This window comes from Cydia pomonella, chromosome 27 (assembly GCF_033807575.1).
Source record: "Cydia pomonella isolate Wapato2018A chromosome 27, ilCydPomo1, whole genome shotgun sequence".
Classification (NCBI taxonomy): domain Eukaryota; kingdom Metazoa; phylum Arthropoda; class Insecta; order Lepidoptera; family Tortricidae; genus Cydia; species Cydia pomonella.
The window spans coordinates 7,222,729-7,239,399 of NC_084729.1; the positions used below are offsets into that span (position 1 = coordinate 7,222,729).

The 16,671-nt window shown below is 43.9% G+C and overlaps 2 protein-coding genes and 1 long non-coding RNA gene across 3 annotated transcripts; 1 reads left to right on the top strand and 2 right to left on the bottom strand.

Annotated features, from left to right (window-relative positions):
- Window positions 1-1,088: 1,088 nt before the first annotated feature.
- On the bottom strand, window positions 1,089-3,713 carry LOC133532543 (uncharacterized). The gene is made up of 2 exons (XR_009801722.1): window positions 3,623-3,713; window positions 1,089-2,998 (listed from the first exon to the last, which is right to left on the bottom strand). It is a non-coding gene; the product is annotated as an uncharacterized LOC133532543 (long non-coding RNA).
- A 2,249-nt stretch (window positions 3,714-5,962) lies between these two features.
- On the bottom strand, window positions 5,963-10,080 carry LOC133532833 (serine/arginine repetitive matrix protein 1-like; the record flags this gene model as incomplete). The annotated part of the gene is made up of 4 exons (XM_061871685.1): window positions 9,575-10,080; window positions 8,288-8,455; window positions 6,826-6,892; window positions 5,963-6,378 (listed from the first exon to the last, which is right to left on the bottom strand). Coding segments are annotated over exons 1-4 (702 nt in total), but the record flags the coding sequence as incomplete, so codon positions are not given.
- Window positions 10,081-10,952: 872 nt separating this feature from the next.
- Window positions 10,953-15,058, top strand: LOC133532518 (zinc finger protein 808-like). The gene is made up of 2 exons (XM_061871236.1): window positions 10,953-11,418; window positions 13,754-15,058. The coding sequence occupies exons 1-2, from the start codon at window positions 11,210-11,212 to the stop codon at window positions 14,298-14,300; spliced, it is 756 nt and encodes a 251-aa protein (XP_061727220.1). The 5' UTR covers window positions 10,953-11,209; the 3' UTR covers window positions 14,301-15,058.
- The last annotated feature ends 1,613 nt before the right edge of the window (window positions 15,059-16,671 follow it).

Sequence of the window (16,671 nt, forward strand, 5' to 3'; positions counted from 1 at the left end):
TTACTATATTACACTTTCAGTAAACCAAACTTGAATATTCTAGACCCTGTTTCACTAAAAAAAATCATGTTTACAATTGTTTTTCAACATGCCTTATAAAGATGGTTGTTAGCTCAAATTATACTTATATTATTTCGTCATATTACGTTTTGTTTATGTTTAAATCAGAATTTATTCACATGTGAGTCACGGGCCCTGCTCGACTGTTTGAACATGACCCATACGCTGAGTCACGGGCCCTGAATGGGTTAACCTTCGTGCGTTGAAACCCTCGTAACGCTCAAGATTCCATTTTTCGGATAGTATATTTTATGTATAGTTTAGCCAGACTATACATATAATTCTGTTGGACTTCGTCCAATCCTCGACTTTATTAACTGCTACAAATCTATCTACTTATCTACACACACATCTATTATAGAATAGATCGATCCGCACCTAATGTGAGACCTGGGTCCGTACACGAAATGCCAATCATTTACGCTCCGTAACGAACGAAACTCAAATGTGTATGTTGCACTAATATGGAACAGTGATAGAGATAACTACGCTACGTTACGGAGTGGTAACAACTGGCATCTTGTTTACGCACCCTGTCCTTCCAGTCGTCTTTATTGACCTCTCCAAACGTCACCGATAATCGCACGCGATTTGCAATACATTGAGGCATTTGATTGATCGATTGAATTCGTTGCTTCTACTTAGTTTGATCTAACCAAGTTCGACGTGTTGCCTCCTGTGTCACATTTAGGTGCGAAGTTACAAGTGCGACAGAGAGGCAACACGTCAAACGTGGTTCGCGGTAGGCCCTCAGAGCCCAACTGGGGAAGTACATCCACCTTACAGAAAACCGCAGCCAAATAACACTAGACCCTACTCATAGTGTTGTGTTCCTTCCGGTGAGTAAGGTTGGCAGAGCTCAACGATAGGGTGAGGGGGGGGGGGGTTTAGGGTCGGCAACGCGCATGTAACTCCTCTGGAGTAGCAGGCGTACATAGGCTACGAAGACTGCTTACCATCAGGCGGACCGTATGCTTGTTTGCCACCGGCGTAGTATAAAAAAACCCTTGGAGTTAAAAAAAATAAAATTCAGTTTTATGATATGGCTTTTAATCTGAAATTCGGTAGGTTAGATATAAAAGTTAAAAATCTTTGACGTAAACATTTCTGTCGCCACGAATCATCAGCAAGTCTCTCGGCCCGTCTCGCCGGCTCCGTGCACGGTGCTGAAGTGCCGCTCGTCTGGACTGGATGTCTGTCGATACCCCCCGTCAGGGGGGTATGAGGGGCCGCTTCCGCCTTCCGGCTGCGGCGGCTGTCGCGGGTCGCTCCCCACCGACCGGTGGGGTGGTCAAGTGGCCGTCATTTGGGGGACGGTGTGTGTGGCTGGTGTGGGCCAGCTCTTCGCTACCGATCGTTATCCAACCCCACGGCCGATGATACCGTTTGAGCGGGGCCAGGTTTCGGGGCCGCGGTGAAGGCGACCGGTAGCTTAGCTGGCGTGTGCGGCGTGCTGATGAGGCTGTGTCTGAAGTGTGTAGTGCTTGCTCTAGTGCCGCTCGTTCGTACGTAGTGATTATATGCTCTTTGTTCATTCGTGGCCTCGCTTGTAAAACATAAGATACCTAGTAGCTGTTGCCCGCGACTTCGTATTATTTAATTTATACACGTAATTATTGACTAAACTTAATGAAATTGAAAGTATATAACACATGGGTCAAAATACTTTCCGTTGTCTTAATTATTATTAATTAGTTGTCTTGTTTCTGGCCACTCTATCACGCTTCTATTTTTGTATTTTATCAAATAAATATCTCTCCAATTAGCTGACCAAGGGCGGGTTTAGCAAGCTGTACCCGCGCCTTTTTCATTACTCACACAATCAAATTGTTGCACATTGTTGAGATAAATACTTACCTACACTTTGTACCTAAGATGGACTACTTACCTACCTAATATTTATACTTATGAACTGCTGTAAAAAGTAATGAAATACACGTATTTTTATTTGTAAATAAATAAAAAAACTTGAGTACTATTGTATGTCTTTCTAGCTGTAGATTATAATTCTAAGAGATTAGATTATAAGAGACATATGTATTGTAAAACGTTGTACGATACATGTGCGAATAAATTCTATTAATGTAAAAATGACATTTAATATTATAAATATTGTGAATAAAGAATATTAGTGATGTTATGATTTGACAATGCTTTAAATTAATTACTTAATGACTTTTTTTTTAAATTATTAATTTTTAAAAAATTCTGTTTTTATTATTATATTGTGAATTAAGTAATGTATGGGTCTTGTTATCCGAAATAAATGATTAAATGAAATAATATGAATATGAATACCTAGGTACTCGTGTCGATTTAAAACACTCCCTTCGGTCGTGTATAATTTATCGCCACCCGTTTCGAAATTCCTATTTTTCGCACTTGTATCGTAATGTACTATTACAGTACATATGGGCCATACATACTGTACCGCACTAGTGCAATAATTAGCACTTTTCGTGGTTATGTCGAAAATGTACAGGGCCATATGTTCTGTAAAACGTTGTACCATACAGTTGCGAATAGTTAATTCGCAACTTATGTCGATTTAAAAAGTTCTTCCTACTTTTCGCACTTGTATCGTAATCATCACGCAACTTGTTAATATTTACTAACCGCCTCAGAGGGCCTACCGCGACCACCGAAGTTTGCCATCTGGCATCTTTCTTAATTAAGGCGTACTTAGAGAAACCGAGATAGTTGCTCGAAAACTTCTATTTTCGCGATTATAGTCCAGGGTGCGTAGCCTTTACGCTCCGTAGCGAACGAAACGCAACTGTCTCTGTCGCACTAATATAGAAGAGTGATAGAGAGACCTACGCAGCCAGATAAGTGGTACGTTAAACGTACTACGTTTCTGTCGTTGTTGGCGCTGTGGTCACGAGACTAACTAAGGCTGCGGCTGCCATGTGACGCACTGCATTTTGCGGTTGATCTCCTGAAACAATTCATTATGTACATAAATGAAGGAATGGTTGTGTATATATGGATGGACATCCTAACTAACCTAACCTAACATGTATTTACAAATACAAATATAAAATTCTTTATTACCTTAAAATACACAAAATACCATGTATTTAGGTACACTAAGTAAAAAAATAACTATCGGGTGTTCCAGAAAGTATAATCACGTATATGGAGTGCTCCCATGTCTCTACTAAAAATGATAAGAAAAAAGTTTCATTGTAGGTTTTCTGTTGCCTTGATTACCAACAAATACGGTTATTATTTGAAGTGCATTTCTGTAAAATACACAAAATGCGAGGCATTTCTCCCAAAAAGCGTATAATAATCGTGCACAACTGGTGTAGTACAATCCCTAACATAAAGTTAAAAGAGTTGGTAAACGGTGGGAGTCAGCTTCGGAGCCCCACGTACAACAATACGAAAGTACGGCGAAGTTAACTCCTTTTGCGATGCACTTAAAAGCGGCCGAAAACTGCAGTATGAGCGCGCAAGTGGCGAGCTGGGCGGGTCGGAGTTGCGGGGTGGGGTCCCGGGGGCGCTCCCCGGCGGGCGGCGCCTCGCGCCGTGGCGGCAGTAATATATGAGGGGGTACCTGCAGTATGAGCGCGCAAGTGGCGAGCTGGGCGGGTCGGAGTTGCGGGGTGGGGTCCCGGGGGCGCTCCCCGGCGGGCGACGCCTCGCGCCGTGGCGGCAGTAATATATGAGGGGGTACCTGCAGTATGAGCGCGCAAGTGGCGAGCTGGGCGGGTCGGAGTTGCGGGGTGGGGTCCCGGGGGCGCTCCCCGGCGGGCGGCGCCTCGCGCCGTGGCGGCAGTAATATATGAGGGGGTACCTGCAGTATGAGCGCGCAAGTGGCGAGCTGGGCGGGTCGGAGTTGCGGGGTGGGGTCCCGGGGGCGCTCCCCGGCGGGCGGCGCCTCGCGCCGTGGCGGCAGTAATATATGAGGGGGTACCTGCAGTATGAGCGCGCAAGTGGCGAGCTGGGCGGGTCGGAGTTGCGGGGTGGGGTCCCGGGGGCGCTCCCCGGCGGGCGACGCCTCGCGCCGTGGCGGCAGTAATATATGAGGGGGTACCTGCAGTATGAGCGCGCAAGTGGCGAGCTGGGCGGGTCGGAGTTGCGGGGTGGGGTCCCGGGGTCGCTCCCCGGCGGGCGGCGCCTCGCGCCGTGGCGGCAGTAATATATGAGGGGGTACCTGCAGTATGAGCGCGCAAGTGGCGAGCTGGGCGGGTCGGAGTTGCGGGGTGGGGTCCCGGGGGCGCTCCCCGGCGGGCGGCGCCTCGCGCCGTGGCGGCAGTAATATATGAGGGGGTACCTGCAGTATGAGCGCGCAAGTGGCGAGCTGGGCGGGTCGGAGTTGCGGGGTGGGGTCCCGGGGGCGCTCCCCGGCGGGCGGCGCCTCGCGCCGTGGCGGCAGTAATATATGAGGGGGTACCTGCAGGATGAGCGCACAAGTGGCGAGCTGGGCGGGTCGGAGTTGCGGGGTGGGGTCCCGGGGGCGCTCCCCGGCGGGCGGCGCCTCGCGCCGTGGCGGCAGTAATATATGAGGGGGTACCTGCAGTATGAGCGCGCAAGTGGCGAGCTGGGCGGGTCGGAGTTGCGGGGTGGGGTCCCGGGGGCGCTCCCCGGCGGGCGGCGCCTCGCGCCGTGGCGGCAGTAATATATGAGGGGGTACCTGCAGTATGAGCGCGCAAGTGGCGAGCTGGGCGGGTCGGAGTTGCGGGGTGGGGTCCCGGGGGCGCTCCCCGGCGGGCGGCGCCTCGCGCCGTGGCGGCAGTAATATATGAGGGGGTACCTGCAGTATGAGCGCGCAAGTGGCGAGCTGGGCGGGTCGGAGTTGTGGGGTGGGGTCCCGGGGGCGCTCCCCGGCGGGCGGCAGTAATATATGAGGGGGTACCTGCAGTATGAGCGCGCAAGTGGCGAGCTGGGCGGGTCGGAGTTGCGGGGTGGGGTCCCGGGGGCGCTCCCCGGCGGGCGGCGCCTCGCGCCGTGGCGGCAGTAATATATGAGGGGGTACCTGCAGTATGAGCGCGCAAGTGGCGAGCTGGGCGGGTCGGAGTTGCGGGGTGGGGTCCCGGGGGCGCTCCCCGGCGGGCGGCGCCTCGCGCCGTGGCGGCAGTAATATATGAGGGGGTACCTGCAGTATGAGCGCGCAAGTGGCGAGCTGGGTGGGTCGGAGTTGCGGGGTGGGGTCCCAGGGGCGCTCCCCGGCGGGCGGCGCCTCGCGCCGTGGCGGCAGTAATATATGAGGGGGTACCTGCAGTATGAGCGCGCAAGTGGCGAGCTGGGCGGGTCGGAGTTGCGGGGTGGGGTCCCGGGGGCGCTCCCCGGCGGGCGGCGCCTCGCGCCGTGGCGGCAGTAATATATGAGGGGGTACCTGCAGTATGAGCGCGCAAGTGGCGAGCTGGGCGGGTCGGAGTTGCGGGGTGGGGTCCCGGGGGCGCTCCCCGGCGGGCGGCGCCTCGCGCCGTGGCGGCAGTAATATATGAGGGGGTACCTGCAGTATGAGCGCGCAAGTGGCGAGCTGGGCGGGTCGGAGTTGCGGGGTGGGGTCCCGGGGGCGCTCCCCGGCGGGCGGCGCCTCGCGCCGTGGCGGCAGTAATATATGAGGGGGTACCTGCAGTATGAGCGCGCAAGTGGCGAGCTGGGCGGGTCGGAGTTGCGGGGTGGGGTCCCGGGGGCGCTCCCCGGCGGGCGGCGCCTCGCGCCGTGGCGGCAGTAATATATGAGGGGGTACCTGCAGTATGAGCGCGCAAGTGGCGAGCTGGGCGGGTCGGAGTTGCGGGGTGGGGTCCCGGGGGCGCTCCCCGGCGGGCGGCGCCTCGCGCCGTGGCGGCAGTAATATATGAGGGGGTACCTGCAGTATGAGCGCGCAAGTGGCGAGCTGGGCGGGTCGGAGTTGCGGGGTGGGGTCCCGGGGGCGCTCCCCGGCGGGCGGCGCCTCGCGCCGTGGCGGCAGTAATATATGAGGGGGTACCTGCAGTATGAGCGCGCAAGTGGCGAGCTGGGCGGGTCGGAGTTGCGGGGTGGGGTCCCGGGGGCGCTCCCCGGCGGGCGGCGCCTCGCGCCGTGGCGGCAGTAATATATGAGGGGGTACCTGCAGTATGAGCGCGCAAGTGGCGAGCTGGGCGGGTCGGAGTTGCGGGGTGGGGTCCCGGGGGCGCTCCCCGGCGGGCGGCGCCTCGCGCCGTGGCGGCAGTAATATATGAGGGGGTACCTGCAGTATGAGCGCGCAAGTGGCGAGCTGGGCGGGTCGGAGTTGCGGGGTGGGGTCCCGGGGGCGCTCCCCGGCGGGCGGCGCCTCGCGCTGCGCGCGCCGGTGCGCCCGCCGCCGCCGAGCGCGCGCCGTCGCTGGAAAAAAATATACTTCAACAAAAACAAAGGGTGGATACAAACAGGGGAACTAAAGGCTTAGTTTCATTGCTCGATATGGCCCGTATGTGGGGTGCGGGAGATAACGCATGTCATAATGAGTTTCACTAGCCGTTACTCCGCATGCGGAGTCGCACCGCATGCTATTTTATCGACGAAAGGAGCCTTTATAGTGGGTCCCTTTTAAGTAGCTACAATTTTAAAAGTCGCAACCGACATCATCAATCAAAAAGGGGTCATTTGGTTACCGTCTGACCGCGCTAAGTCTGCATGCCAAGTCGTCAAGTACGAGTATGTATGGCGCAAGTATGGAATAAGTATGCACGTCAGTCACTGTAAAGCGTGCGTTACCATGGATATCCACGATAAAGCCTAATAACGACCAATCGCAATTGAGTTATTCCTGAGATAAATAATTTAAATTACCTGATTCACTCTTCTCCTTTTTATATTCTTCATCTATTGATCGCGACAATGATCTCTTTTTAGGTGACTGTGGACAAAACAACACATTTTGTTTTAAAATAAAATTTATTCGTTGACATTTCTCACGCCTTGTCAAACACAAAGGCTGTCACTCGGACGCCACGTCACCGAAATGTCGAAACTGAAATATAACTTTATGCATATGCACGTAGGTCTATGTTGCTCTGTGGTCTGTAGCGTATTAATCCGTTTTTGCCGTTGGACCTAAGGTGCGGATACATCCGTCATTGGCATCCAAAAGGTTAAATTTGTAAAAGAATTAGAGGAAATGTGCATGTGCCATCATCATACCCCAGCGATTTAGGTGCAATAATGATTTTGTATATTTATGTATTTAATAATTTCCGTTATCGTAAAATCCATGGATACCCCACACGTATGGGTTTGATGAAAAATTTTTTTTTGAGTTTCAGTTCTAAGTATTGCCCATACTACCCCCAAAATTTATTGCTTTTTAGGGTTCCGTAGTCAACTAGGAACCCTTATGGTTTCGCCATGTCCGTCTGTCTGTCTGTGTGTCCGAGGCTTTGCTCCGTGGCCGTTAGTGCTAGAAAGCTGAAATTTGGCAAGGATATATAAATCGTTCTTCGTGAGATACGTATATGGAAGCATCTGTATTTAAGGACATTTATGCTATTTAAGTCTTTTTTGTTCATGCCATGTATGTTTTCTGTGTTATCTCCTCAATAAATAAATAAATCAATAAAGCCGACAAAGTCGTAGAATATTTTTTTTTTTTTTTAGGGTACCTCCCCTACACGTAGAGTGGGTTTCAACCCTACAGTGTGGGATATCGTTTGAAAGGTCTTTCAAAACTAATAGGGGTCTTCAACAAACATTTTTTGATAAAGTGAACATATTGAGAGATAATCGCTCCGAAAGAAAAAACTAACTTCTGAACCATAAATAAAAAAAATATGAAAAAAATCGTGGAAGTAGAGCTTAAGAAAGACATTAAATGAAAACTATAACGGACAGGATCAGGTTAGCTGTTTTTGAGTTATTGCAAAAAGTTTCCCCTTCATAGGAAAAAGACGTACTATCCACAGTTCATCCCTTGGATAATAATCTACTATACTTTAAGCTCCAGTTTAGCTTATTGTGACGGAAGAGTAACTACGGAACCCTCCTCTGAGCATGGCGCGATTTATTTTTTCTATTTTTGTGTGAAAATCTTAATGTGGTTCATAGAATACATCTACTTACCAAGTTAACAGTATAGTTCTTATAGTTTCGGAAAAAAGTGGCTGTGACATAAACGGACAGACAGACGGACATGACGAATCCATAAGGGTTCCGTTTTTTGCCTGGTCTATATGAATGGCCTTGGTTTGCCGCTCGCCGCGCCGCGTACGCTCAGTCGCGCGCCCAAATCGAACATCCACTCAGGCCTTACACTTACCCGTTTCTTCTGTTTCACGTAATGCGCAGCGTCGTAGAACTGCCGCTGCGGGCGGTACACGCGGCTCGTGCGCCGGCGCATCTCCTCCGCGGCCGGCAGCGCGTCCGCCGCGCGCCGCGCCGAGAAGAATGTGTGACCACACTTACAGGACTTTGAGGCTACTGCTACCTGATAACAAATATTATTCAAACATTATACTATACCGTACGCATTAAATTATGATCCCTAGAGTCAAACCAAGATAAGTTGGCAGCGATTTTGCAAGAGTCATCGGGCCCGACGTTGGCTTCCAATTGCAAGTGTCCGGCGGCAGGATGGATGTAATAAGCACTAAAGTACAGGGAACAGTAGCCGTAACACGACTTGACATTTGAAATTTACATTAGAGACTGCGTGAACTCGATAGCATTCCCTCTATATCGCGCCAATACATCATTGAATGAGGAAATTTGTGACAGCCATTCAACAAGTAGGTTTGGTAAAACATGTACAGTTGCAATTGTGGCAGTCCCAATACACATGATTTATAAAAGACCCAACATTTATTTTATGTACGATTCAACCATTTAAAAAAAAAAATATATATATAGGAATCAAAATCACGTTGAAGAGGACACATGTTTTTTGCATGATTTCTTATACATTATGTGCTTAGTTGTAAAGCATGCTGTGTACGTAAACTTGTTTCAGATCTCATGCTAGTTTTTAAGCCATCATATGCAAGTGTATGTTTTTCATGATATTGTATGATATCTGTTTAATGTACCTCATAAAGTAAAATAATAAATAGAATAATACATAGAATAATGCAAAACTGTACCTATAACTTATTTATAAGTAAAAAAATTTTGACTGAACTTATGACTTGTCTAAGTGATGTTGATCATAAATTGGGGTGGCAAATTTCTGATCGGCCCCGGGCGGCAAACACATATGCTATGCCGCTGTTTGTACTTAATAATTTATGTGCAATAAAGTATAACAAAATAAATATTTTAAATTCCATTCATTCTCCTTGTACCCTGGCTTATCTTATAACATGCTACAGTTCAGGGCTTCTCTGTGATCTTATACCAAGAGCAGAGATCAGTGGTCATAAGAATGAAACCTATTTGTTTAGTGTTTGGTATTGGTAAGGTAAATTAAATAAGTAAAATATTTCATCATGTAACGGAAAAAGGGCCATTCTTCAACAAATACGTAATCAATAATGTTTAATCTCCTCCTAATTGTGAACAAGATGAAATAGAATAATACTAGGTAAAAAATTAAGAGTCAAAATCATACCTGAGAATGACACTTCGGGCAACTCTTAGCAATCATTTTATTTTTCACCATTTTGCAATTTCCTAATAAAAAGCTGGGGATAAAATCTAAATTTTATCTTACGTTACAAACAATATCAGCAAACTACCTTAACTAGCTGTCAAAACGTCAATCTTAACCAAATGATCTTAACATCAACTAAAGTTGCCAGAGTACAAAACTAGTTAATGTACAGCCATGAAACGTTTCACCTTATAAAAACCTTAGAAAACGTTGTAGACTTAAGCACCTATTTTATCCACACTTCCTGATTTCGGGCCTGATAAGCATTTTCGTTTCACGGAATATTAGCAATATTTGTAATTTAAAAAAATACTTTGTCTCTAATATATGGACCGCACCAAGGTAGGATCCGGTATCGCCCAACACAGTCTTGGCAGTGTTTCTCAAAGCACAGCAACACCATCGCTGTCAGCCAGTGTTGCCAGGCGTACGTTAATTATTGTATATGTACCAAAGAGCATACAATCACTAATATGTACGATAATTTGGGCTCCAGTACGATGTACGTTCCAAAGAGCAATATGGTACGCAGGGGCGGCCGGCCTTAGCCTCGCCGAGGCTAAGGCCGAATGAACAGAGCTACGAGATGGGGCTTCATGGCCAAATGCTAATTGAAGTCTTTGACAACTTTCATGTTGAGGTAAACCACATCGAAAATCGTAAAAAATCATACTTCGAAAATGTTCACGACTTAAATTCATTGCAACAACGAAACACGATTTTCAACCCAACGTCACGATGAAAAAACAAATGACAGTCTCACAAATTAAAAAGTAATATACTGCTCGAGAGTTCCTTTTTCAAACTCCATAGTTCTTTTTTTTTTAATTTAAGTTTTCTAAGTTGCAAGTTCCATGAATTATCAGTATGCTCTAAGTATTATATCATAAAATATTCATTATGCATTAACATTTCTATGATGTTAATTTTTGGTAAAGACATGGAAGCTTCAATTAATAGCTATTCCGTTCCGCTGTGTAGAGATTATTGATATATTATAAAAGCGACAAGTCCACATCCCTAAAACGCACACATACACAGCTTGCCCACCACCTAATTGGCTACGGCTTGAGTATTAAATTTTGTACTAAGAACAGACAACGGGGGAGCCTTGGCTGTCAGGCTTCTTGGCGTAAGTGAAAAATTTCCTGTAAACCATTTGTATCTGTCATAAAAATAAACAAATATTAAACTAATTTTTGCGCAATTTAGACGAAAATTGTGTTTTATTCGATTATTTATTGGAAATTTAAGCTTATTTTGTAGGATTTTTTTGGGATACTGCGGCGTACAATAATTTTGACACTCGAATACGATAAATCTCTTCCGCGTACCTGGCAACACTCCTGCCAGCTGTCATCCATCATCCAATTAAATCACAAACGAAAGTTGTTTTCGACTTGTAAATAATAAATGGTAAATAAATTATTGCATATACGACCTTGAAGTGTAATTTTACTTGGAATATTCATTATCTTATCACGTACATGCATCGAAAGTGGTATTTTCCTTTCTGTTACACGTAATGAAACCAACGGACTGATTGATTATCACTAGACTTAAAAACTGTTATCTGATTGATTATGTTGCAATATGGCACAAAATAACGATCTAACAAGCAGCCTCCAAACTCATTTTATTTGTGATGTCTGTAACAAATTGTTCACTACAAAATACTCTATAGCGAAACACCTTCGGACTTGTGGTGTGGCGAACTCGTTGAAATGTCAGTGGTGTAAGATAACTTTTAAAAATCGGGGCAACTTAGTCACACACGCTGCTCGCATTCATGGCGATTACAGGTAAATATTAATTATTCAGTTACATAGTCTTACATAAATTGTTTTGGTGTGTATTGTTTCTTTCTGTAGAAATTGTAAGTTAGGTTATTTATTTTGATGATATCACGTAAAATACTTGCATAATCTTAAATTTTAGAAAAACAGGCCAGTTTGAAATAATTATTGATTTACATGGTTCTGTATGAACAAAGTGGATGAAGTGCATTAAATTAGTTTTCAGCGCATATGCAACGACGTGCGCCATTACAAACAGAAAAGCCTTATCTAGTTGTGCAGTAAATTTGTTTTCGGCGCATGTGCAATAACATGCGCCATTACTGATAGAATAGCCTAATCTAGTTGGCCTAGCTATTACAAAATACCATCAGAATTTATGATCATTGTGTAATGAAATAGTTATGAAAGTTTCTAGCTATTTCAAAAGAGAAAAAAGCTGGGAGATATTCACTAGTATTAGTGACAAGTATCAATAATGTAATTTATTAGTCAGTAATACCCCAAATTGAATTTTTAGAGGGGTCACCAATCTAACCTAACCTAACTCAATGGCTTCTACTGAATGTAATAGTCTTTACATATGGGTAATATGACCTTAAAGATTTTCAAGAGGTGTTCAAAGGTACATCCACACCTGTCTGAGAGCTACAGCTTACAGTTAGAAAGGCATAGATTTTACAGTAACCCATACAAACACTATCCGAGCAACTGAGTAGTGAGGGTTTGGATGGGTTATTCCCACTTGTTACCAGTGGTAACTATTGGGAAAAAAACCCACTACTTACCACCAGGTATGGTGGTAACTATTGGGAAAAAAACCCACTACTTACCACCAGGTATGGTGGTAATTACTGGGATTTTTTTTCCCAGTAGTTACTACCAAAATGTTGTTAGAGAAGTCAATACCAATAAAAACAGTAGAAATAGTATAGTACAAATATAGAGTGCTTTAACCTTTTGAACGCCACGCCTATCGCACGCGGCGCGTAATCGTGAACCTTGTCGGTACGCATGAAGGTTGATATTGGACTGTAGCCGCGCGCGGTATATGACGTCTTTGGCGGTCAAAATCAAAAGGTTAATAAATAATTATAATAAGTCAATTAGTGTTTCAGTAAACTGCCTTAAAAGTGGTCAAAAATACTAAAACATGTGGATGAAATTTAGCTTATTAATTGTAAATTGAATTCATTGTGACATTATATAAGAAACCTGGATATTTTGTTGTGGACGCTTACACCACACTGCATGGCGCTGCGTTGTATTAATTTATGAGCATTGTTGATAATGGAGTAAGCACCATCAACAATAAGGTAAGGTCCCTTTCAATAAATAAGTAATGTCACAATTAAGTATATGAATGAACAAACAAATCAGTCAAGTTTTTTGATCACTTTTAAGGCAGTTTACTGAAACAGTAATTGACTTTAACTTATTGTCAGGTGACAAGAAAAAGTCACAAATTACAAAAAAAAGATTAAACGAAAATCAACCTTATTTTAGTAGTAATCGTAATATGGTTCATTATGGTGGAACTTTTGGTGGAAATTAGGGAGTTTTGCTTGTTACCTGACATTCTAATTAATTCGCCTGTTAATTAATTATTGATTAGTATTAAATGCTAACGAAATTTTGATGGTATCTACTCATTGCCAATTGACATATATATCTAAGGACGGGCCTTACGGGCACTAAGAATGGTGCTATCTCAGTGGTGTCACACACGAATTCGAGCCAATCGTGCAGTCTAACGCAACTAGTTAGGACCAATCAGGCGCGTGATGCGAACACATCAACCAATCGCGTTGCGGCGTTAGTCCTACACGATTGGCTAGAATTTGTGTATGTGACACCGCTGTACTGGCCCCATTCTTATTGTCCGTAAGGCCCGTCCTTAGATATATATGTCAATATATCTACTAGAAAAAAAATCCACTGGTAACAACTTGGTGGTAACTAGTGGGAATAACCCGTTTGGATCAAACTTCCCAGAAGAAGTGGTTTCAGCACAAAATGTGAAACTTAAAAAAAAAAATAGACAAACATATTATATCTACAACTTTTTTTGATGATACAGGCCGTATCGTTGTCATAACTGCTTGTTAGCTTATTATAGTAATATTAAATATATGGGTCCCCTTGATCTCTATTGATCCTGGTTTCTGTTCATTCCTACCATCTCTGCCAGGGCCTGCCAGCTCCTCGCCCATTTTGCGGCACACACACTGTGACTATTTTGGCCCACCTCTGTGGGCGAATGTGTCAAACAGCCCATGTGGCCCAGACCCTAAAACATTTTCAAAATGTGAATTACTCTAACCAAGTTTGTCTTTTACAGTTACAAAGCTGCCTCAAACTTCAAGTGTCAAGTGTGCGAGAAAACATTCAACCAGAGATTTCAACTCACATACCACATACGGAGAGAACACTTCAACCTACAAGCCAAGACGCCTTACTGTGAATTAAAAAAAATAAACCAAGTGTGGTTTGAAAATGTTCTAAATTCAAACAGTGTCTTGGAAATCAAAAAAACTGGCCACAACACTCTAGTGATGAGAAAACTTGACCAGAACACTGGTATAAAAGTCAGTGATACCAACACAAAAATAACAGATCTATCAAGTTTATATCCAGTACATAATAGGTCTAAAGTCAAAGTCCAATGTCATATATGTAAAAAAATGTATCTGAAAATCACAATTAAAAAACATATGGATGAAAAACACACTAATGTGAGGAAACATGAGTGTAATAATTGTAACAAGACTTTTAAAAGAGCTTATTTCTATTTACAGCATGTGTGTAATAAGATACCTAAAAGGAAAGGAAAGAAATCCATTGTTATTGAGAGTGTGCAAAGTTTAAAACCAATCGAAATATCATAGTTTTTTACAGTCTTGAACCATCAGGAAAAATTAATTAAATTAAAATTAATTAAAAATCAAGAAATAAGCATTACAAGAGAAGCAGTACAATGATCCCCACACTATAAAAAAAAAGCTGTATCATTAGGTATTTAAACAAAAGTAAACAAACAATTTGTACATTTTCGGGTAGTTATAACATTTATTGGTTAATCAACCACATAAAAAACCGCCTAGATCTGTGACTGAACGACCTGACTTTAACCTACAATATTTGATCATGTAATGTTTCCATCTACCCTCAACTGGCTTTTATTTAAATACCTAAAGATACAGAGTATACGCTCAGCCTGTAACGTGGGAATCTCAGAGAAGCAATAAAAGAGGGGTATAAGTTTCACTGCTATGCATGTGCGTTTGTCTGTGACACTAGCTTGTAAACAGGTTTGTCTGCGGTTTTTTTTATTTGAAAACCGGTTTTCTAGCGCTGGTTCTTAAACACATTTTATCAAAATCGGTTCATCCCTTTCATTGCGTTGGGGTTTTTTATTTATTTATTTATATGAAGTTGTAAGGATGTTGTAGGGTGTGTGTATATTTATTTTTGCACTTGGAAAGGTGATTGAATATGTGAATTATGGAATTACTAGGATCAAATTTATTGTTACCCTAACTTCATACACCTGATATTTAAAAGCATAATATTTCGTCAGTTGACTACCAGTATAAGGTGAGAGTCAGAATGGCGGGTGTACCTAAATAAAATCAAATGAAAAGCATACCATATTTTTGTACCTAATTTGTACTATTTAGTACCTCGTTTAAAAAAATTTGTACCTCACGGTACGTAAAGTTATGATCAAAAAACAGGTCACCCGCCATCTTGACAGTCAGAATGGCGGGTGTACTTTATTACGCTATGTTCCCGTGGTTATTGATAAATTCTATAAAAGCCAAATTTTTGTACCTTTTTTGTACCTTCATATTCAATTATAATATGAGTCATTTTATTTGTGCTTTTCAAGTTTTATTCGTTTTATATTTTGCTTGCTATTACAATGTTGCAGGCGTTATAATTTTTCAAGTTATCGATTTAATTTTTAAGAAAAAACGCTAAGGTACAATTATTTTTATTACGCCAGGATTTAGTACCTTTAATGTTTAATCTGTTAAGTTGTAATAGCTCAGAAAATCATGTCTTAAAAATGATTTTTCTTAGGAAGATTTCTTTGAATTGGCGCCTAGCCTTTTTTACGCGATAAAGTGGTCAAACATGGGCCCTGGTAGGTTGTAATATTGAAGGCAATTACTCATGTTGCAAGAAATTAAAACCGATTTTAGATCATTGCCGGCCAAGTAGGTGCAACGCATTCGATTGATCGAATGCCGCAACGTAACGCAATTCGCATGCGAACTACAGATATGCAAGAATAGCATAGAAAAACACCTTAATAGCCGGGTCCACATAGAGCGAGCATACGCGCGCCAAAGGCAACACTGGCCGGTTTGTGCGTGAGGAAATTGCCTCGCACGTACGTGCTCTCTCGCTCGCTCTGTGTGGACGACTCGCCTATAGGGAGCGTGCATGAACTATAGGAGGCAGCACAGGAGCCGTCAGATTTTTAGCACGAGGCGTAAATGTGATGTTTACTGTTCCAATGTAGCTCACAAGATGGCAGAACCTACTATGTACAAGAAAACACGTGACGTGTAAATTTACATGTTTATTGTTCCGATTCAGGCCAAAAGATGGCAGACCCTCCAACGCGCACGGTCCCTATTGACAAACTGTGTACAGAAGATGACATTTATATGTACAACAATTGCCCCAACAGTTAACAGACATTGCGATTTGCGGCATTGAAGTTGCGGAAAGCATAAAAAAAAAGTTTCCGAAATTTCTCCATAGTAAAGTTATTTTTGGGGAATTTTGGAAGCTTTCCGACAGCACACCAGTAATGCGAACCCGCGAGAATTGTAGAAGACCTAAATAAATTCTGTCAGTAATCAAGACCACGCTAACTCTGCAGCGATTGATAAGAAATAGTTTTTGAACATGTAACAACACCACAGAAAAAGTATTCGATGGCGCTTACGCCGCACTGCGTCGCGCAGCGTTGTATTTGTATCGGAGCATCGTTTATAACGGCGGAAGCGCCATCGACAATAAGGTCCCTTTTCATAGATAACGTCACAAATGTAGATGCCTGATTTTCACAATCGGTTAATGGTAGCATAATTAATACTTTTTCTGTGGTGTTGTTACATGTTCAAAAACTACTTCTTATCAACAACATTCTTATACTTGGTAATGTATCTCAATATAGTTTGTGCTTGTAAGATTCAAAGATTTTATTTGTACAACATAGGTAGATTACAAGATGGTACATAA

What these genes read in the sequence shown, in the direction of transcription:
- LOC133532518 (XM_061871236.1), top strand. Translation starts at nt 11,210, where the DNA reads ATGGCACAAAATAACGATCTAACAAGCAGCCTCCAAACTCATTTTATT. An exon ending in CGCATTCATGGCGATTACAG is followed by an intron (nt 11,419 to 13,753) that starts GTAAATATTAAT and finishes TGTCTTTTACAG; the next exon opens with TTACAAAGCTGCCTCAAACT.